This window comes from Colossoma macropomum, unplaced genomic scaffold, assembly GCF_904425465.1.
Source record: "Colossoma macropomum unplaced genomic scaffold, Colossoma_macropomum, whole genome shotgun sequence".
In the NCBI taxonomy this organism is placed as follows: Eukaryota; Metazoa; Chordata; class Actinopteri; order Characiformes; family Serrasalmidae; genus Colossoma; species Colossoma macropomum.
In genome coordinates, this window is record NW_023494802.1 from 41329805 (window position 1) to 41352054 (window position 22250).

The 22250-nt window shown below is 44.7% G+C and overlaps 1 protein-coding gene across 1 annotated transcript in view; it reads left to right on the forward strand.

Annotated features, from left to right (window-relative positions):
- Positions 1–22250, forward strand: part of LOC118822489 (disks large homolog 4-like) — an 89900-nt gene that overhangs the window by 14275 nt on the left and 53375 nt on the right. Inside the window, exon 2 of the mRNA XM_036591576.1 lies at positions 19484–19645. Within this exon, the coding sequence (XP_036447469.1) occupies positions 19484–19645 (162 nt within the window). The remainder of the gene's footprint in view (positions 1–19483; positions 19646–22250) is intronic.

Below are 22250 nucleotides of genomic sequence, written 5' to 3' on the forward strand. Positions count from 1 at the left end.
GTGTATAGGTGGTGTGTAACTGGGCAGGTGTGTATAGGTGGTGTGTAACTGCGTATGTGTGTATGGATTGTGTGTTACTGGGTATGTCTGAATAGGTGCTGTGTTTCTGGACAGGTTTGTATAGGTGGTGTGTAACTGGGCAGGTGTGCATAGTTGGTGTGCAACTCTGCAGGTGTGTATGGGTGGTGTGTAACTGGACAGGTGTGTATGAGTGTTGTGTAACTGGGCAGGTGTGTATGGGTGGTGTCTAACTTCGAAGCTGTGTTTGGGTGGTGTGTAACTGGACAGGTGAGTGGGTGGTGTGTTATTAGGCAGGTGTATATGGATGTTTTGTAACAGAAAATGTGTGTATACATAGTGTGTATCTGGACAGGTGTGTATACGCGTTATGTAACTGGACGCGTGTGTATGGGTGGTGTGAAACTGGGCAGGTGTGTATAAATGGTGTGTAACTGAGCAGATTTGTATAGGTAGTGTGTAAATGGGCAGGTTTGTATGGGTGGTGTGTAACTGGGCAGGTGTGTATGGGTTGTGTGTAATTGGACAGGTGTTTCTTAGTGCTGTGTAACTTGACATGTGTGTATAGGTGGTGTGACACTGGTCAGGTGTATGGGTGGTGTGTAACTATAGGTGTCTATGGGTGGTGTGTAACTCTGCAGGTGTGTTTGGTTGGTTTGTAACTGGACATGTGTGTGTGGGTGGTGTGTAACTGGGCATGTGTGTATAGGTGATGTGTTACTGGACAGGTGTGAATGGATGGTGCGTAACTGGACAGTTTTGTATGGGTGGTGTGTTTCTGGGCGTGTGTGTATAGGTGGTGTGTAACTGGACAGTTGTGTAGGGGTGGTGTGTAAATGGGCTGGTGTGTATAGGTGGTGCATAACTGGACAGGTGTGTATAGGTGGTGTGTAACTAGGAAGGTATGTATAGCAAGTGTTTAGCTGGTCATTTAGGTATAAGTGGTGGATAACTGGACAGTTGTGTACAGGTGGTGTGTATCTGGTCAGGTGTGTATGGGAAGTTTTTAACTGGACAGGTGTGTGTAGGTGGTGTTTAACCGGACGTGTGTATAGGTGGTGTGCATCTAGGCAGGTTTGTATATTAAGTGTTTAACTGGGCAGGTGTGTATGGGTGGTGTGTAACTGGGCAGGTGTAAACAGGTTGTGTGTAACTGGCCAGTTTTGTATGGGCGGTGTGAAACTATGAGGGTGTGAATGGGTGGTGTCTAACTAGACAGATGTCTATAGGTGTTGTGTAACTGGGCACATTTTTATGGGTGGTGTGTAATGGGGCATGTGTGTATAGGTGGTGTGTAACTGGGCACGTTTGTATGGTTGGTGTGTAATGGGGCATGTGTGTATAGGTGGTGTGTAACTGGGCACGTTTGTATGGGTGGTGTGTAATGGGGCAGGTGTGTATAGGTGGTGCGTAACTGCACAGGAGAGTAGGGGTTGTGTGTAATTGGAGAGGTCTGTCTTATTGCTGTTTAACTTGACATGTGTGTATAGGTGGTGTGTAACTTGTCAGGTGTATTGGTCGTTTGTAACTGGACAGGTGTGTATGGGTGGTGTGTAAATGGGCGTGTGTGTATAGGTGGTGCATAACGACAGGCGTGTATAGGTTGTGTGTAATGGGTCAGGTGTGTACTGGTGGTGTGACACTGGGCAAGTGTGTTTGGCAAGTGTTGAACTGGACAGGTGTGTGCAGGTGTTGTTTAACTGCACGTGTTTATAAGTGGCATGTAACTAGGAAGGTGTGTATAGCAAGTGTTTAGCTGGTCATTTGCATATAAGTGGTGTATAACTGGACAGATGTGTACATGTGGTGTGTAACTGCACAGGTGTGTATGGGACGTTTTTAACTGGACAGGTGTGTGTAGTTGGTGTTCAACCGAATGTGTGTATAAGTCGTGTGTATCTGGGCAGGTGTGTATACTTGGTGTTTAACTGGACAGGTGTGTATAGGTGGTGTATAACTGGGCAGGTGTGTATGGGTGGTGTGTAACTGGACAGGTGTGTATAGGTTTTGTGTAACTGGACAGGTGTGTATGGGTGGTGTGTAACTGCACAGGTGTGTATAGTTGGTGTGTAACTGGGTTGGTGTGTATGGGTGGTGTTTAACTGGACAGTTGTGTATTGGTGGTGTGTTACTGGGCGTGTGTTTATAGGCGATGTGTAACCAGACAGATGTGTTTAGGTGATGTGTAACTGGGCAGGTGTGTATGGGTGGTGTTTACCTTTACAGTTATGTATGGGTGGTCTGCAACTGGACATGTTTGTATAGGTGGTGTGGAACTGAGCTGGCGTGTATGGGTGGTGCATAACCGGACAGGTGTGTATGGGTGGTGTGTAATTGGTCAGGTATGTGTTGTTGGTGTTTTAACTGGCCAGGTGTACGAGTCTGTACAGGTGGTGTGTAAATGGACAGGCGTGTACAGGTGGTGTGTAACTAGGCAGGTGTGTATAGGTGGTGTGTAACTGGACAGGTGTGTATAGGTGGTGTGTAACTGGGCAGGTGTTTATGGGTGGTGTGTAACTGGACAGGTGTGTATAGGTGGTGTGTAACTGGACAGGTGTGTATGGGTGGTGTGTAACTGGGCAGGTGTTTATGGGTGGTGTGTAACTGGACAGGTGTGTATAGGTGGTGTGTAACTGGGCAGGTGTTTATGGGTGGTGTGTAACTGGACAGGTGTGTATGGGTGGTGTGTAACTGGACAGGTGAGTATGGGTGGTGTGTAACTGGGCAGGTGTGTATGGGTGGTGTGAAACTGGAAACGTGTCTATGGGTGGTGTGTAAGTGGACAGTTGTTTATTGGTGGTGTGCCACTGGACAGGTGTGTCTAGGTGGTGTGTAACTGGGCAGTTGTGTATAGGTGATGTGTAACTGGACACGTGTGTATCCGTGGTGTCTAACTGGACAGTTGTGTATAGGTGGTGTGTAACTGGACAGGTATGTTTGGGTAGTGTGTAGCTGGACAGGTATGTATAGATGGTGTGTAACTGGACATGTATCTTTGGGTGGTGTGTAACTGGACAGGTTTGTATGGGTCGTGTGTAACTTTTCATGTGTGTATAGGTGGTGTGTAACTGGACAGGTATGTGTAGTTGGTGTTTAACTGGCCAGTTGTGTATAGGACGTGTTTAGCTGGTCAAGTCTGTACAGGTGGTGTGTAACTGCACAGGTGTGTATAGGTGGTGTGTTACTGGACAGGTGTGAATGGGTGATGTGTAACTGGGCAGGTGTGTATGGGTGGTGGGTAACTGGACAGGAGTGTATGGGTGTTATGTATCTGGGCAGGTGTGTATGGGTGGTGGGTAACTGGACAGGAGTGTATGGGTGTTATGTATCTGGGCAGGTGTGTATAGGTGGTGTCTAACTGGGCAGATGTGTATAGGTGGTGCGCACCTGGAAAGGTGTGTATAGGTGATGTGTAATTAGGCAGTTGTGTAAAGTTGGTATGTACCTGGACAGGTGTGTATGGGTAGTGTGTAACTGGGCAGGTGTGTGTAGGTGGTGCATAACTTGGCAGGTGTGTACGGGTGGTGTGTATCTGGACAGGTGTGTATGGATCATGTGTAACTGGTCAGTTGTGTATGGTTGATGTGTAACTGCGCAGGTGTGTATGGGTGACGTGTAACTCGACAGGTGTGTATTGGTGGTGAATAACTGGATGGGTGTGTATCGGTGCTGTGCAACTCGCCAGGTGTGTATGGGTGGTGTGTACCTGGACAGGTGTGTATAGTTGGTTTCTAACTGCGCATGGATGTATAGATGGTGTGTAACTGGACTGGTGTGTATAGGTGGTACGTAACTGGACATGTGTGTATGGGTGGTACATAACTGGACAGGTGTCTAGAGGTGGTGATCAACTGGGCACGTTGTATGGGTAGTATGTAACTGGACAGGTGTGTATGGGTGGTGTGTAACTGGACAGGTGTGTGTTGGGAGCATGTAACTGTGTAGGTGTGTATGGGTGGTACATAACTGGGCAGGTGTGTATAGGTGCTGTTTAACTGGGCAGCTGTTTATGAGTGGTGTATAACTGGGTATGTATGTTTAGGTGGTGTGTAACTGGACATGTGTTTATCGGTTGTGTGTTCAGAAGTGTACAGCTGACATTTACCTGAGCAGGAGTGTATGGGTAGTGTGTAACTGGAAAAGTGTGTACAACTGGGCAGGTGTGTTTGAGTTATGTGTAACTGAACTAAAGAGGTGTGTATGTGTGATGTGTAACTGGACAAGTGTATATAGGTGGTGTTTAACTGGGCAGGTTGTATGGGTAGTGTGTAAGTGGACAGGTGTGTATAGTTGTTGTGTAACTGCACAGGTGTGTATGGGTGGTGTGTAACTGGACAGGTGTGTTTACATGGTGTTTCACTGGGCAGGTGTGCATGAGTCGTGTTTTACTGGCCAGGAGTGTATGGTTGGTGTGTAACTTGACAGGTGTGCATGGTTTTCTGTAACTGAACTTACGAGGTGTGTATTAACTGGGTAAGTGTGTATGATTGGTGTGTAACTGGACAGGTGTGTATGGCTGGTGTGTAATTGGACAGGTGTGTATAGGTGATGTTTAACTTTGAAGGTTTGTTTGAGTGGTGTGTAACTGGGCAGGAGTGTATGGGTGGTGTCCAACTGGACACGTGTTTATGGGTGGTGTATATCTGTAACAGTGTGTATAGGTAGTGTGTAACTGGACAGGTTTGTTTTGCATGGTGTGTAACTGGACAGGTGTGTGTAATTAGAGGGTAACTTTGCAAGGGTGTATAGGTGTTGTGTAACAGGACATGTGTGTTTAGGTGTTGTTTAACTGGACAGGAGTGTATAGGTGGTGTGTAACTGGACACATGTGTATGTGTGGTGTGTAACTGTATCGGTGTATATAGGTAGTGTGTAACTGGACAGGTTTGTTTGCATGGTGTGTAATTGGATAGGTGTGTGTGGGTGATGTTTAACTGGGCAGGTGTGTATAGGCTTTGTATAACTGGACAGGTGTGTGTAATTACAATGTAACTGTGCAAGGGTTTATAGGTGGTGTGTAACAGGGCATGCGTGTTTAGGTGTTATTTAACTGGACAGGAGTGTATAGGTCGTGTGTAACTGGGCATGTGTGTATATGTGGTGTGTAACTGGACCAGTGTGTATGGGGAGTGTGTACATAGGCAGGTGTGTATTGGTTGTGTCTGTAACTGTACAGAAGTTTATTGGTGGCATGTACCTGGGCTGGAGTGTATGGGTAGTGTGTAACTGGAAAATTGTGCACAAGTGGTGTGTAACTGGGCAGGTGTGTATGGTTTGTGTGTAACTGGGGGTGTGTAACTGGGCAGGTGTGTTTGGATGGTGTGTAACTTGACAGGTGTGTATAGTTGGTGTGTAACTGGACAGGTTTGTGTAGGTGGTTTTTAACTGGGCAGGTGTGTATAGGTGGTATGTAACTGGGCAGGTGTGTATAGGTGGTGTGTAACTGGGCAGGTGTGTATAGGTGGTATGTAACTGGGCAGGTGTGTATAGGTGGTGTGTAACTCCGTAGGTGTGTATGGATTGTGTGTTACTGGGTATGTCTGAATAGGTGCTGTGTTTCTGGACAGCTTTGTATAGGTAGTGTGTAACTGGGCAGGTGTGCATAGTTGGTGTGCAACTCTGCAGGTGTGTATGGGTGGTGTGTAACTGGACAGGTGTGTATGAGTGTTTTGTAACTGGGCAGGTGTGTATGGGTGGTGTCTAACTTTGGAGCTGTGTTTGGGTGGTGTGTAACTGGACAGGTGAGTGGGTGGTGTGTTATTAGGCAGGTGTGTATGGATGTTTTGTAATGGAAAATGTGTGTATACATAGTGTGTATCTGGACAGGTGTGTATACGCGTTGTGTAACTGGACGCGTGTGTATGGGTGGTGTGAAACTGGGCAGGTGTGTATAAATGGTGTGTAATTGAGCAGATTTGTATAGGTGGTGTGTAAATAGGCAGGTTTGTATGGGTGGTGTGTAACTGGGCAGGTGTGTATAGGTGGTGTGTAACTGGGCAGGTTTGTATGGGTGGTGTGTAACTGGGCAGGTGTGTATGGGTGGTGTGTAACTGGGCAGGTGTGTATGGGTGGTGTGTAACTGGAAACGTGTGTATGGGTGGTGTCTAACTGGACAGTTGTGTATAGGTGGTCTGTAACTGGACAGGTATCTTTGGGTGGTGTGTAACTGGACAGGTTTGTATGGGTCGTGTGTAACTTTTCATGTGTGTATAGGTGGTGTGTAACTGGACAGGTATGTGTAGTTGGTGTTTAACTGGCCAGTTGTGTATAGGACGTTTTTAGCTGGTCAAGTCTGTACAGGTGGTGTGTAACTGGACAGGTGTGTATAGGTGGTGTGTAACTGGACATGTATGTTTGGGTGGTGTGTAGCTGGACAGGTGTGTATAGGTGGTGTGTAACTGGACATGTATGTCTGGGTGGTGTGTAGCTCGACAGGTGTGTATAGATGGTGTGAATCTGGGCAGGATTGGATAGGTTGTGTCTAACTGGTCACGAGACTTTCCGAGTCCGAGTTGATTTTCAAATCATTTAAGGACGAGTCCAAATCAAATCGTGAGTCACTTAAGGGCAAGTCAGAATCGAGTCGTGAGTCAATTTCTGGCGAGTCTGTATCGAGTTGTGAGTTACTTAAGAATGATTCTGATTCGAGTCATGAGTCACTTAAAGGTGAATCCCAGTAAAATCATGAGTCAATTAAGTTTGAGTCCGACTCATGTTACAACTCATTTAATGTCGAGTCCAGGTCAATTTGCAGGTCACTTAAGGGTGAGTCAGAATCGAGTTGTGAGTCACTTAAGGATGAGTCTAAATCGAGTCAATTAAGGGTGAATCCAAATAAAATCACGAGTCATTACATTTCGAGTCGAATTACAAGTCATTTAAGGTCAACATGTAACTTGAGTCCACATCTCTAGTGTGTGTGTAATAAGAGAAACTCTGACTTGTTCAGAGGAAACTGAACTGAAGTGTGAGACGGGCAGGAAAGAGAGTCCTGATATAGAGTTTGATGTTGCTGCTCAGAAAGAGTGTGTGTGTGTGTGTGTGTGTGTGTGTGTGTGTGTGTGAGTGTGTGTGTGAGTGTGTGTATGTGAGTGTGTGTGAGTGTGTGTGTGTGTGTGAGTGTGTGTGTGTGTGCTGATGTGTTTATGAAGCCAAAAACAGAATCAGGTTATTTCTGGATTCACTCTCTGATTGTATCACTCACTCACAGATGAAGAGCTCCAGCCTCTCGCTGATAAACCCTGTTTGTTTCCCTCGTTCCTCTCGGTTGGTTTATGGGTATCAATCTCACTCCATCTCACATTTGCAGTACCATCACACAGTGGTGTTTATATAATCACTAACATTAGTATTCATCATCAGAGAGGAGCTTCGACTGATCCAGCAGATGCACATCAGACAGACAGACAGAGACAGACTGATAGCTGGTGGTCTTAAAGGAACAGTTTAACAGAAAGACCTCACGTTGTACTTTATTGATCCTACAAGTAAACTCTTTTATTCTGCTGCCTGGCTGCACCCAGTCCGGCCAGGCAGCGCTACCTGGGACAACGGCTGCAACAGTGAATATCCAGTTAGCAGTGTTGCCAGATTGGGTGGGTTCCCACCAAATTGGGTGGACTTTGGTAGGCGATGGTGACAGGAAAAGTCCTTTGGTGGCTTTTTAGGAATATTTAATTAATAAACTGCATTACTGAATAATACAGCTTAAATCTGAACAGGCCTGACTCCTCCCACATCCAGCTATCAAAGCTTTGACTGAACATTTTACTCACAACTATTGAGAGGAGGCCATTGCCCCGCCCATCTGTATCATTCACAATCTGCATCAATGAGTAACGTACCCATTCGCTGGCTGCTGACTCTCTCACCATACCGGCTAGTGAGGTTCTGCGCTCTTCCTCACAGTAACTGAGATCTTCCTCGTCTCCTCTTCTGTAGCGTCTCTGTTCTAGTGCGGTTCTGCGCTCTTCCTCACAGTAACTGAGATCTTCCTCGTCTCCTCTTCTGTCTTCAGTGTGAGAAATGAGGAACAGTCACTCTTCACTCCAAACTCTTGGGAAACTGGGCGAGTTTTCAGATTTACAGATCTGCTGCAGCTCATTGTAAAGTGTTTCAGAGGAATCCGGGCAGAGTTACAGTTTCTAGGCTATGAAGGACCAACTGGGTGAACCAGTCTGCTACAGCGCCGCCCTGAGGCAGAGCAGACCTGCAGCTCTAGTTAGCTAAGAACACCAGAGACAGAAGCTGATTGTAGGTGAAGCAGATAAACAATCAGCTTCACTGAGTCTGGATCTGAGCGTCTGTTTTTCAGCACAACATCATAATAGGTTTTTTTCAGGGAGCCCCAGAATTTTGATTCTGAGACATTCAAGGGGTCCGAGAGGTTAATTAGGGGGTCTTGGGCCCCCCAGGAGCCCCTGTCTTTTGCCTATAAAGGTAAACAAGTTTTAAAAAGTGTATGAGGAATAGCTTACTATTCATTTGCCTTTCTGACCGCATGATATCATAAGTCCTATCATACACAACACATTAGAACATGTTAATTCTCTAAAAACACTGATGACTTTGTGGAGCTTCGTTAAGGTGTGGAAGTGACATCACATAAAACACCTACAATATTTTAATTACGTCATGGATTATTATTGAAGTTTTGTTGTCATTTGTAACAGAGATTCTAAAACCTGAGCGTCAGACGTTCGTGGTGATAAAATTATTACATTTGCTTAAAGACCAACAGCGCCATCTAGCGACAACTTAAGCACCTATTTGATTGTTTTCAAATGAAAAGACTGCAGCAGTAAGCGTACCCAGAAGCTGATTAGATGACGTTGTTTAACCTTTTCTAGATCACTGCTCCAGTACTGGCACACGTCCGTCAAAGTGTTCACTTCCAATTTTTAAACAACATTTTTATGCATCAAATCGTCCAGCAATACAGTGACCAATACGCCATTAGAAAGCTTGAAATCTCTGGATTCGACTCCCACAGGCCATTTTATGATACGTTACTTACAGCAGTTACGATCGTCTCATTTGCATCATAAGCACTGAATGACCAAACGGCAGCTAATCTGTGTTTCCTCATCCTCAGAGCCTCGCCGCCTCCACAGAGATACCACAATCCAAAACATGTGGTCTGATAACACGGCAGAGAGTCAGAGATCAGTTCAGAGATCTATGATCAGGACGAAATAAACTCCTCCATTCTAGACTCTGTTACTCTGTATCAGTGATTCAGACAGTCATTCTGAAAAACCTGAGAGTTTCCTTTCAAATGAGACAGAGATCACGACTGTAGCCCAGAGTATGAGGGAACGGCGCCCCCTTTACCATGGGTACGCCATTTCAGGCAAACATGGGGCCTCAGTTAACAGGTTAAAAGGCTGCGTTATTTCATATTATGGCTGAATGACTGTGGACTGTTTCTGTACTTTTGGGTGTTTTTTGCTCATTTCAGCAAGTTTTAAACTTTTTCTGTCTGGAAACTATAGAAGAAATCTGGCAACCTCACCTCTTCTGCCTCGAGGCTACACGCACCAGTTTTCCTTCTCAAATGTCCACCCAAATGTTTGTAACCAGCAAAAACTTTTCTGGCCTATAAAAGCTGGAGACCCTGCAGCTACAGGGCGAATGTAGACTGTACGCCCCAGTTAGCGAAATCGTGATCATAACTACAGTATTAAACAAAACCTTTGGCATATCTGTTTACATACACTTAATACATCGATAACTGCAGAAAATCAGATTTTGTCAGTAATCCGATCAACGCGTTTACATGCACTTGAGTAATCAGATAATGGGGAAACTCCGGGTCTACATGAGTCAGACAGTAATCAGATTTCTGCTTTACAACCAGCCAAAAAACTCATAGAAGAAGACGCAACGTGAACGTAACATAAAACTCAAACTTCATGCTGCAGCCTTTTTTTTTAATATCACACAACTTTGCCTGAAAATATGATCAAACATCATCTAGAAGATGAAGAATATATAAATCCTTCATTTCGTTGAGAATGTATTTGGTTTCAGCGTCGCTCCAAAAGTGTTTTGCTGCGTCTCGTGGCGACGCTGCTCACTTATTTCCGGTACCGTCATCTGTTTCACACATGCTCAGTCTGAGAAATCCGAAAGAAATCAGAGTAAGAGTTCACAGCACTGAGAAATCTGATTACTAAGCTGAAATCCAGCCTCTTCAACAGATTCTGAATCAGATTTCTAGACCTCACTCCGATCTAAGAAATCAGAGTGTGCAATTTACATGACTGTTTGAATAATCAGATAACTGCAGGAATCCGATTATGGTCAGATTACTGAGTGCATGTAAACACCCTTGTTGATCTTCTAAGTGAAAGTAAGTTTTCCTGTGCATTTAAAAAAGCAAACTTAAAGATAAAAAAAATTATGTGCTAATATTTTCAGAAAAATGCTGGGAGTGTTTTTAACTTATTTGTAATTATTTTAGGAAACCAGTAATATAAGGAATCTACCTGGCAGTTCCCAGGTTTTTGCAGAAGCCTACAGCTGTGAGGATACAGAGATGAGGACTTTGGTACATCTAGAAAGTTTCTTCTCGTTTATCTCCAGCTCTGAAACTCACTGTGTAAACAGAGTGGTAATTATCCTGATAATGAGGTGTATCTTACCAAAAGAAGCTGAGAGTTTATATGAGAGAGACAGAAAAGTAAATGCAAACTACATTAAAATGAAGATAATTTAATGTAAGCATCAAAGCCACAGTGAAACTGTCTTATAGATATGATATAACCCATGTAGATTTGGGTAATATTACACCATTTAACTATATTAGCATGATTACCATTGTTATTCTCTGCTAGTGGTTTTGCTGTGTTAGCATGGTTGATGTTTGTTATCTCTGCTAGTGGTTTTGACCATTATTAGCCACTGTTAGCATTGTCAGTCCACTGTTAGAGCTTTTGAGCACTGTTACCCACTGTTAGCTGTTATTTGAAATGCCAGACGCTGTCAGTGTTTTGACTGTGTGGATGACGACGGCGATGATGATGATGATGAAAATGATGATGGTGGTGACGATGACGTCAGAGACAGTATCATCTATCCCCTTTCACTCTACATGGTTTAGTGTGAGACGCTCGTCCTGCAGCGCTGATTTTAACATTTCATCATAAACAAATGAAACGTGTATTTAATCGGTCAGTCCAGCACTGACCCCCCCAACACGCATCCGAATCTGAAACCACACTCTTCATCTGCTTCCTTTTTCATCTTCATTTTGCCTCGCTGGTGATGTCAGTTGCTACGCAACCAGGCCATTGGAGCCTGATAGTTTCTATGGCGACCAGGCAGAGGCATCATGCACTGAATAAAAGGATAGATGGAGGAGAGAGGGAGAGAGAGAGAGAGAGAGTGAGAGAGAGAGAGATGGATAACGAGGGTAACGAGGGTAGTGAGTGGGAGGAAAGGGTAGGACTGTGTTGGTGTTTGGGACAAATGAGTAAATAAGTGTGTGTGTGTGTGTGTGTGTGTGTGTGTGTGTGTGTGTGTGTGTTTTATGGTGAGTGGTCAGAGCGAGAGAGGGACGGAGGGACGGACAGAGCGAGAAACAGAGCGTGGGAAAATGATAAAATGTAAAACTGTGTCTCTGACTGACCTGCAGCGTGGGAACAACACAGACACACTATCAGCCAATCACAGCTCAGCCTCCAGTCTGCAGCCAATCAGCCGAGCTCATGAGAGCCAATGAGTGATGCTCATATTAATATGAATGTAAATGTGCAGAAATGAGTCATTAGCACAACTTGCAAAGTCCCCCTGAAGTCAGTGAAGCTGTGGTCTCGCCGGACTGTCGCAGGCCCGGCGCCGGGCGGTCATTCAGCCCCACCAGACAATAGTTCTATTTAGAGCAGGGGTCTCCAGCGCTGGTCCTGGAGAGTGACCTTCCTGCAGAGTTTAGTTCCAACCTAGCGGTCTGCATCAGAGACATTATAAAGGAGGAGGCGGTCACTGGTTAAAATATGAAAGGGAACGCCCGTAACGCTCAGCATGGTGTCTGTTTACGGAGAAGGTCCCACCCTTCAGGAAAAAGAGCCAATCAGCTGGCTGGTTACGCCGGGAGTGGAGGAGCGTTCACGATATTGTGAAATGTAAAGGGAAAATCACAAGTTCCTCACTTTTCTGAAACAGTAAACACCTTTGAAGTTTCCAAACACACTTTTCACTCACCAGTCTATAATATTCTAAAACTGTAGTGCACAGCCTAAAACTCTACAACAGTAATCCACAGCATAGGGTTCTAGAACTGTAATCCACAGCCAAGAGATCTGGAACTGTAATCCACAGTCTAGAGTTTTAAAACTGTAGTCCACAGTCTAGAGTTCTAAAACTGTAGTGCACAGCCTAAAACTCTACAACAGTAATCCACAGCATAGGGTTCTAGAACTGTAATCCACAGCCAAGAGATCTGGAACTGTAATCTACAGTCTAGAGTTCTAAAACTGTAGTCCATAGCCCAGAGTTCTAGAACTGGAATCCATAGCCCAGAGTTCTAGAACTGTAATCCATAGCCCAGAGTTCTAGAACTGTAATCCATAGCCCAGAGTTCTAGAACTGTAATCCATAGCCCAGAGTTCTAGAGCAATAATCCACAGCCTAAAGTTCTAGAAATGTAATCCCTAGCCTAGAGTTCTAGAACTGTAATCTAGAACTCTAGGCTGGGGATTACAGTTCTAGAACTGTAATCCCCAGCATAGAGTTCTAGAACTGTAATCCACAGCCCCGAGCTCTAGAACTGTAACCCCCATATATATAATCCAAACGCGTATAACATTATTCTATTTTAATGCTACTACTGTACCTGTTCAGCCAATCAGTAGCAAGCTGTAAAAAGAAGAAGAAGTGTCAGGAATGATGAACAGATCTGTAGAAGACTCTAAACTCACTGAGAACGCTGTAGAACGTCAGGAATGAAGTTCTAATAAAGTTAAAATCCAGAGTGCCTCATATTTGAAAGTAGTGGTAAAAGTGGTGGTGAAAGTGGTGGTGAAAGTGGTGGTAAAATTAGTGGTGAAAGCGGTGGTGAAAGTAGTGGTGAAAGTAGTGGTAAAAGTGGTGGTGAAAGTGGTGGTTAAAATGGTGGTGAAAGTGGTGGTGAAAGCGGTGGTGAAAGCGGTGGTGAAGGTGGTGGTTAAAGTGGTGGTGAAAGTGGTGGTTAAAGTGGTGGTGAAAGTGGTGGTTAAAGTGGTGGTGAAAGTGGTGGTGAAAGTGGTGGTTAAAGTGGTGGTGAAAGTGGTGGTGAAAGTGGTGGTTAAAGTGGTGGTGAAGGTGGTGGTTAAAGTAGTGGTGAAAGTGGTGGTGAAAGTAGTGGTGAAAGTGGTGGTGAAAGTGGTGCTCAGGCTGATAAATAATCAATGAATTACTGTAAATAAATAACTACAGTATATTATCAGTTAATAGAACTTTGTGATCACCAAATACTTTAAATATTGAATCTCAACAAAGTCGTGTCATTTCCTGTTTGTGCCGCGTACAGTTAGCTAATAAGCTAAGTAGCTAATTAGCCTATTTAGATGCGTTAGGCTTGGTCTGTGTGTAAAGCAGGCGTTTTTAATGTTATTAATGTTCCAGTTCTCTCTCACACAGGTGGGAAAGTGACTAGAACCCTGTGTTCTATTGGTTCTTGTTGGGTCTGTTCGTGTTTTAGAAGGTGTAGTGTAAAAAGGCCCATTTAGCCTTTAGCTCACTGCAGAGAGAGTGGCTCAGTGAAGAAACCACTACAGTGTGCAGTGCAGCTGCATCTCCACTGTATCAACTTAAACACAGCGTTTATTTAACTCAGTCAACACCAGCATAAGTGTGGCAGTGTGTGTGTGTGTGTGCGTGTGTGTGTGGCAGTGTGTGTGGCAGTGTGTGTGTGTGTATGTGTGTGTGTGTGTGTGAGTGTGGCAGTGTGTGTGTGTGTGTGTGTGTTGCAGTGTGTGTGTGTGTGTGTGTGTGTGTGTGTGTTGCAGTGTGTGTGTGTGTGTGTGTGTGTGTGTGTGTGTGTGTGTGAGTGTCTGATCTGTGTGTGTGTGTGTGTGTGTGTGTGTGTGTGGCAGTGTGTGTGTGTGTATGTGTGTGTGTGTGTGGCAGTGTGTGTGAGTGTTGCAGTGTGTGTGTGTGTGTGTGTGTGTGTGTGAGTGTTGCAGTGTGTGTGTGTGTGTGTGTGTGTGTGTGGCAGTGTGTGTGTGTGTGTGTGTGTATGTGTGTGTGTGTGTGTGTGGCAGTGTGTGTGAGTGTTGCAGTGTGTGTGTGTGTGTGTGTGTGTGTGTGTGGCAGTGTGTGTGTGTGTATGTGTGTGTGTGTGTCTGGCAGTGTGTGTGAGTGTTGCAGTGTGTGTGTATGTGTGTGTGTGTGAGTGTGGCAGTGTGTGTGTGTGTGTGTGTATGTGTGTGTGTGTGTGTGTGAGTGTGGCAGTGTGTGTGTGTGTGTGTGTAGGCAGAGCAGCAGGGTCTCTGTCCCGCACTGATGACCTCAGCAGTCAGACGGAGCAGACGGAGCGTTTGGCTGCAGTCGTTCCTGAGCTGAATGCTGAAGCTGAATACAGAGCGTCTCTCTGCTGCCGTCTTCTGGCCAGAACGTGCCACTGCAGGCTGTTTAATACTACACCTGCGTTCACATTGAGAAACACTGAGAGGCTCCTCACTCACGCTGATCACTATCTGCCCCTCTTCTCCACCCCCCCAATGTCTAACTGCCCCTCTCTTACTGCCCTCTAACCATAACTGCCCCTCTCCTCCTGCCCCGTAACCCCTGACTGCTCCTGGCCTCCTGGCCTTCTGCCCCCTAGTCCTTAACTGCCCTTCTTATCTCCTAACTGCACATATCCTCTGTCCCCCTCCATTAACCCCTAACTTTCCCTCTCCTCCTGGCCCCTAGCCCTTAACTGCTCCTCTCCTCCTGCCCCGTAACCCCTGACTGCTCCTGGCCTCCTGGCCTTCTGCCCCCTAGTCCTTAACTGCCCTTCTTATCTCCTAACTGCACATATCCTCTGTCCCCCTCCATTAACCCCTAACTTTCCCTCTCCTCCTGGCCCCTAGCCCTTAACTGCTCCTCTCCTCCTGCCCTCTAACTCCTAACTGCCCCTCTTCTCCTGCCCTCTAACCCCTAACTGCTCCTGGCCTCCTGTCCCCTAGCCCTTAACTGCCCCTTTTCTTCTGCCCTTAACCCTTAATTACCCCCTCCTCCTGCTCCCTAAATGCTTCTCTCCTCCTGCCCCTAACCCCTAACTGCCCCTCTCCTTCTACCTCCTAACCCCTAACTGCCCCTCTCCTTCTACCTCCTAACACCTAACTGCCCCTCCTTCTGCCCCAACCCCTAACTGCCCCTCCTCCTGCCCTTAACCCCTAACTGCCCCTCTCCTCCTTCCCTCTAACCCCTAACTGCCCCTCCTCCTGCCCTCTAACCCCTAACTGCCCCTCCTCCTGCCCTCTAACCCCTAACTGCCCCTCTAAGCCCTAGCTGCCCCTCCTCCTGCCCTCTAAGCCCTAACTGCCCCTCCTCCTGCCCTCTAAGCCGTATATACTACTTTTATTAATCTTTAATAGATGAATAAGAGAACGAACAGATTCTTGCTCTGTTGCTATTTGAGCCTCATCTTATTAACTGCAGTCAGATTATTTACTTCAGGGTGCGTTTTTATAATAATGACCCTGATCATAATAAATATCCATCTTATTTCATTACTGTATTCATTAAATCAGCTCAGTGTAAAAGCAGCCATTGTTGCTTAGTAACCGGTGGTCCCGGGAATGATGCAGGTGGGGTGAAACACGTCTGAGGGAACTTCTGAACCAATCAGACAGCGTGTGGGCGGGGCAAACAGTTGTGTGAAAGGTAAAATGTCAGTGGAGTCCAGTGAGTGTAATAAAAATAGCCGCGGTGGTCACTCCCTCCTTCGGAGCGCCTATCAGCGTTCAGCTCTCACCTGCACTGCGCTCGCCCCACTTCTCTGGACCGGACGCTGCTGTTCGCTCAGGGTTTCGTCCACTTCTGTCTCGTTTCTCAGCTCCTCTTCTGACTCCTCTGAGGCTGCTGTGAAGTGTGGAGGTGTTTCTGCTGGTTCTCATCTGCTGGACTGTGGACTGGACTGTGTGGTGGTCCTGAAGCTGGAGTTTCCTCTGTGACCTTCAGTTTGGACTGTTTAGGATTTGTGGGTAAAGGCTCATCCTGGTCTTTATGTATGTCACTAACCCTCTGCTCTTCCTTTTTACCTCTCTCTCTGTATCTCTCTCTCTGTATCTCTCTCTCTCTCTGTAGAGCCTGAGGCTCTGTGTCAGTGAGACTTTGTGAACAGTGTTTGAGTGAGTTGAGTTCACTCACTGTCTGTGCTGCTAATGTGGACGTGGTGTAGCGGTCTGGGCTTATTACTGTCACTTTACTGTGCTATTACACTATAATTACACTATTTATTACACAGCTAATTACAAGGCGAGCACGACATTGTTGTCCTTATTATTCCTTTTGATCTTCTAATGCAGTTAAAACAGATAAGACCACTTAACGTACAATTCAAACACCGTTTCGTAGGCGACTCCAGCAGCAGGTGTGCTGTCTGTTTTTCATTGCCATCTAGTATGTTGTTTGCAGTCATGTGATTCCAATGACATGCGAAAGGACAGGAAGTGAAAGCAGAATGGATGAGATGGGGGCTCATACTGCACCAGTTTAGACAATATTACGAGAGAAAAGTACAACCCATTTTCTAAAAAGTTGGGACGCTGAGCAGAATATAAATAAAAATACAACGCAGTGACATGCAAATCATGTAAACCATATTTTTCATTTTTTAAAAAAATCAAATGTTAAAACTGAGAAATTTTAATGTTTTTTGAAAAATATTTGCCCATTTTGAATTTGATGCCAACAATACGTTCCAAAAAAGTTGGGACGGGGGCCTGTTTACGACTGAGTTTCATCACCTCTTCTTTAACAACACTCTGTAAGTGTTTGTGAACTGAGGAGACACTGCTGTAGTTTAGAAAGTGAAATGTGGTGAAAGGTCTGGACCTCAGACAGGTCAGCTTAGCACCTGGACTCTTTTACTAAGGAGCAATGCTGCTGTAATACATGCAGAATGTGGTTTAGCATTGTCTTGCTAAATAATCAAGGCCTTCCCTGAAAAAGACGTCGTCTGGACGGCAGCATATGTTGCCAAAACATGTATATATCGTTCAGCATTAATGGTGCCTTCACAGATGTGCACGTCACCCATGCCATGTGCACTAATGCCCCCCTATACCATCATGAATAGTGGCTTTTGAACTGTGCACTGATAACAAGCTGAGTGATCTTTAGCCTGGAGGACACAGTGTCCATGATTTCCAAAAAGAATTTCAAATGTTGATTCGTTGGACCACAGGACACTTTTCCACTTCCCCTCAGTCCATTTTAAATGAGCTCAGGCCCAGAGAAGGTGGCAGCGTTTCTGGATCCTGTTTACATACAGTTTCTTCTTTAGGTTTTAGAGTTTTAACTTGCATTTGTGGATGCAGCGATGAACTGTGTTCACAGACAGTGTTTTTCAGAAGTGTTTCAGAGCCCATGCAGTGATTTCCACTACAGAGTCATGTCTGTTTTTAATGCAGTGCCGCCTGAGGGCCAAAAGATCATGGTGTTGTTGGCATCAAATTCAAAATGAGCTTATATTGTCATAAAAAAAAAATTAGTGAAATATAGGGTTTAAATGATTTGCACATCATTGCATTTTGTTTTTATTTACATTTTGCACAGCATCCCAAGTTTTTGGAAATGGGGTTGTATAAACAGAAAATTACAGCATCTCCCTGCTGTCAGAGCAAAACCTCATGTTATGCCTGATTGGTGTATATTTATGGAAATTGTTGTTGTCGGAAGAAAACCTTGTATCTCCAAAACGGTTATGTGGCATGCACCCGTCCCGATGACGACTGCGAGAGCTGGCATGAAGCAGGGGCCGAACCCCTGCCCTCTCAAGGACGAAGCCTTGCGAGGACAGCAGGGAGAGGAGAACCGCATGTGAGTGGGGGACAGCGCAAGAGTCCCGAGCCACGCCTCCTACGCACAGTCCCGCAGCTGGGCTGCCTGGATGAAGGACTGGAGGTGGGGCTTGGGACTCGCGCAACCGGGGGGACGGGTGCATAAAACAGGTAACTTTACAGGAGAAGGAAAAAACATTAGTTTTAATGTAAATTAGTGTAACCAGACTTTTTTCCAAGCAGTTTTTGGTCGTTTATTTAATCCTGAAATTAACACACAAAGCACCCTGTACTGACAGCAGTGATATGCTGGACGTGATCCTTCTGTTATGAACAGGACCTGAATGACTGGCAGCAGATATCAGCAGCGACCTCGTCCTCCAGACGTCCTTCTACTCAAGAACACTAATGAAAGCACACAAAAGTGTGGAGGCACAATTTAACAAAGCTTCCTAATCGAATGTTCCCGATTCACCTTAATGGTGCAGCAGTTACTATTATAAGACATGACGCCAGACTGTAACTGCTGCACCGTTTAAGGTGGAACTGGAACATTGGAAATGAAGCTGTCATGGCAGGGTGAGTTATTCAGCCTTCTGTGCAGCTGTTAACCTGTTCATGCTGATTGGAGTTACAAATGATGCAGATGAGCTTGTGACAGCTTCCTGTTTAGAACATCACTTCCTGTCCTCCATCTGCAGGTCACACCACAGCAACGCAGTGACGTGACGTCACATGCAAACAACCTATTGTCCTGTCGTTTGGTGGAAGCTGGTTTAAGTGGAGCCTGTCCACTTCTTGTTTCTCCCATTATACCAAAAACACGACTGTAAGACACTAGAGGGCGCCATGGAGAGTCCTCGGTGAATGGGGGTGAATGGAGCTGAAATGGCTAAAGACTTTTCTAACCATGTATTGGGGAACCTACACTTAGTGTGGGGAATGGTTCTATTCAGAGCCATGAGTTCTATACAGAACAGTTTCATGCTGAAATGGTTCTTTGCATAGTGGAATGGATGGATTGACGGAGAATGTGTTGTCTATGGTTCCATGTAAACCAAAAGGGGTTCTGATATTGTTACAAGATTGACATCATAACAATAGCAGAATCCTCTTGGTGCTATATAGAACCCTTTTAAAAATGACATTGTCCGTTAATCTGTAGAACCATTTTACCATGCAAAGAACCATTTAAGCATGTAAAGTCTTCTTCACAGAACTCATGGTTCTAAATAGACCCATTCCCCACACTAAAGAACCCTTGAAGGAGTGTAGAAGCTTACCCAGTGTCTTTCAGTGTGGTTCTGCTGTTCTATAGCCGGATCCTAACATCACTGCTCCTAAGATTTTTTCTCCTTTTTTCTTCTTCTTTTCTTTGTTGTTGTTGTGAATGAGTGCAGACCTGCTGTGATGAAGAGCAAACAGAACCGAAATCTGGTTCTCGTACAGAACTTAAAGGGTTAAACGGCTCCTCTCTCTTTTCCGCTCTTTAGAAATATCGTTATCAGGATGAAGAGACTCCGCCCCTGGAACACAGCCCTGCCCACCTGACGGCCGGAAAGAGCGGAGAGCTTTTGCACCTTAGCGACGCGAGCCACACCCCCATGGACGGTGTCCATGGTTACGCCCCCCATACACACATATCACCTGCAAAGGTATGAAGACCATTTCATTCACTTCCTCACTCTGTCCGTCTGTCCTTCCGCCTGTCTGTCCGTCTCTCCATTTGTTGATCATTTTGTTTCTTTATTTATTTAGTTCTGGTTCTTTTGCATCCCAGTCATTACAGGTTATGTTATTCTGAGCTATGATTGGCTGGTTAGTTGGTAGAGAGTTTGTAGTGTGTCTGCATAATTAGCTGGTTAAGATGTAAACAGAGTCGTTCAGAGCGGTTTGGTGTGAAACGCTCCATTCTAGATAAACTTACCGAGTCAGAACTGTTCACAGTGGTGGTGATAGGAACCAGACGTCCCCCTCTAAAAGCTCCCTCACAGAAAGTTCCTACATGAAATGGTTATGAATTCACTGCCTGATGACTGAGACACTGTTTTATGATAGTTTAGAGAACTTAAACTCCATTCATGGTGGAGGGATACATGCAGGGCGCTGTGAGGCGAAATAGTCCCCAAAGAAAACTTATTATTTCAGATTTTCCACTATTTTCATCATCAACATTCCATATAAACTCAGAAGACTCGTGTAGGTTCACTGGTGGTTCTGGATAGTAAATAAAATGTCTATATCTGTGTTGTAGTCATGGCGACCCCTGGTTCCTATCACCACCACTGTAAAGACATCTGAACCATTTCACACCAAACCACTCTGAATCACTCTGAATTATGCCAAACAGCAACAGCCTTCTGGGCTAGATGTTGAACATTGCTATGAGGATTTCACTGAACATTAGTGAGGACAGGTTCTGATGTTGGATAGTCAGTTCTGGATCACTCCAACTCATCCCAAAGGTATTGGATGGAATTTCATAATTCCATAATTTGTCCATGGCTGTCTGGCTTTTTTTTTATGTATAGTCCATTTGTTTGTTTGTTTGTCTGTTTGTTTGTTTATGTTTTGGTGTAGCAGACGTGATACTGTTTAGATCAGAGAGGGACGGTTCTGGGCATAAGAGTCACTCTGAGCTGAGAGTATGTTGGCTGAATAAGAAAGTAAAGTTAGAGTGCCCCTGTGTGGCCGTCAGCGGAAGTGAGTTTTAGCACCTTGGAGAGCAGTACTGATCCAAACGCCCCCCCATCAGATTATCTGCCAGCATGGAGATGAACTCTCTAGGCTCTGACGGAGTGCTCAGAGCTCCATACACTGAGACATGACCGTGTTTGGTTCCCTGAAGAACCAGTAAAGTGTGAGTGTGAAGAAGCTCCTCAACATACACTAGTGGAAGGAATCTCTAAGCTAGTATAGAAGGTTAGAGGTTCTTCATAGTCACAGGTCTCTTTTTCAAACACGGTTCCTCCATTTAGAGAACCCTCTGTGGAGTCTCTAAGTCAGCGGTGATGGTTGGTGGTTTAGAGCAGCCTGACTTGGACACCTGTCCAAGTAGTTAGATGTTATCACTGGAGATCGAGGATGATGATGGTGGTGATTTGGTATATGTTGACTACACATTATATTCCTCATCTGCATCTATTATTTTCTCTCCCCACCTCCATTTCTCTCTCTCTGTCCATGATTCTCTCTCAAAGCTCCTCTTTAACTCTCTCTTTAAGCCCTTACCAAGCCGTTGGACCCACCAGCGGGCCCGAAATTTTATTACATACTTTTATAACCTAAGAATAGCTCCATTAGTTTGCATTGAAGTCCCTGTAGTTACTGAATAATAAGCTTTAGTATGTAATAATCCTGTAATGTTAAGGGGTAAATTAATAGTTCAGTGAAAAATTCTAATTTATGCAGTTTTCCACTGAGCCCGGACGTAGTTCAGCTTAAAAAATATGTCATGTGGTAACAAGCAAGTAAACTAGTTTTATTCAACTATCGTTTATTCAAAGAATTTATTTGGATTCAATAAAACTAATAATTTACTTGTTACCACATGAAGTAATTCCTTAGATTGAACAGACGAGCCACTTTTTACAGTGTTCTTTATGTTCTTTAGAACTGGAGCTGTGAAGCTAATGTTGCTAACAAACACTAGAGGTCAATAGTCACCCAAATCTTTTCTGTAAATACATCCTCAAACCTCCTCCAGCTCTTCAATCTGGTGGTGCAGACATGTCGATGTGGTTTAGGACACAGTGCGACTCACTGAGAGCTATAAACATGAACTAAACTCCACCGTGTACACTTTTAAAAAGACGGTTCTCCAAGGGTTCTGTAGTTAAGAAAGACATTTGCATGATTAAAGCGTTGGTGGTGAAACGGGTCTTTGGATTGATGGTGAATGTGTTGTAGATGGTTCTATATATGTCCAAAAAGGGTTCTGCTTGTGTTACAATGTCAAGCTTGTAACAAAAGAAGAACCCTTTTTGGTGCTATATAGAACCCAAAAAGATTTTATATAGAGCCATGGACAACACATTCTCCATCCATCTGAAGAATTATTTTACCATGCAAAGAACCATTTAAGTATGTGGTTCTATATAGAACTCAAGATTTTCATGGCTCTGAATAGAACCATTCCCTTTACTAAAGAACCCTTGAAGAATCATCTTTGTGTAGAAGAATGTAGTCCTTTAAAAAATTACCACTCATCAATCTGAACAATGCTTTGACCAAACCTTAATCATGCAAAGAGTTCTTTGA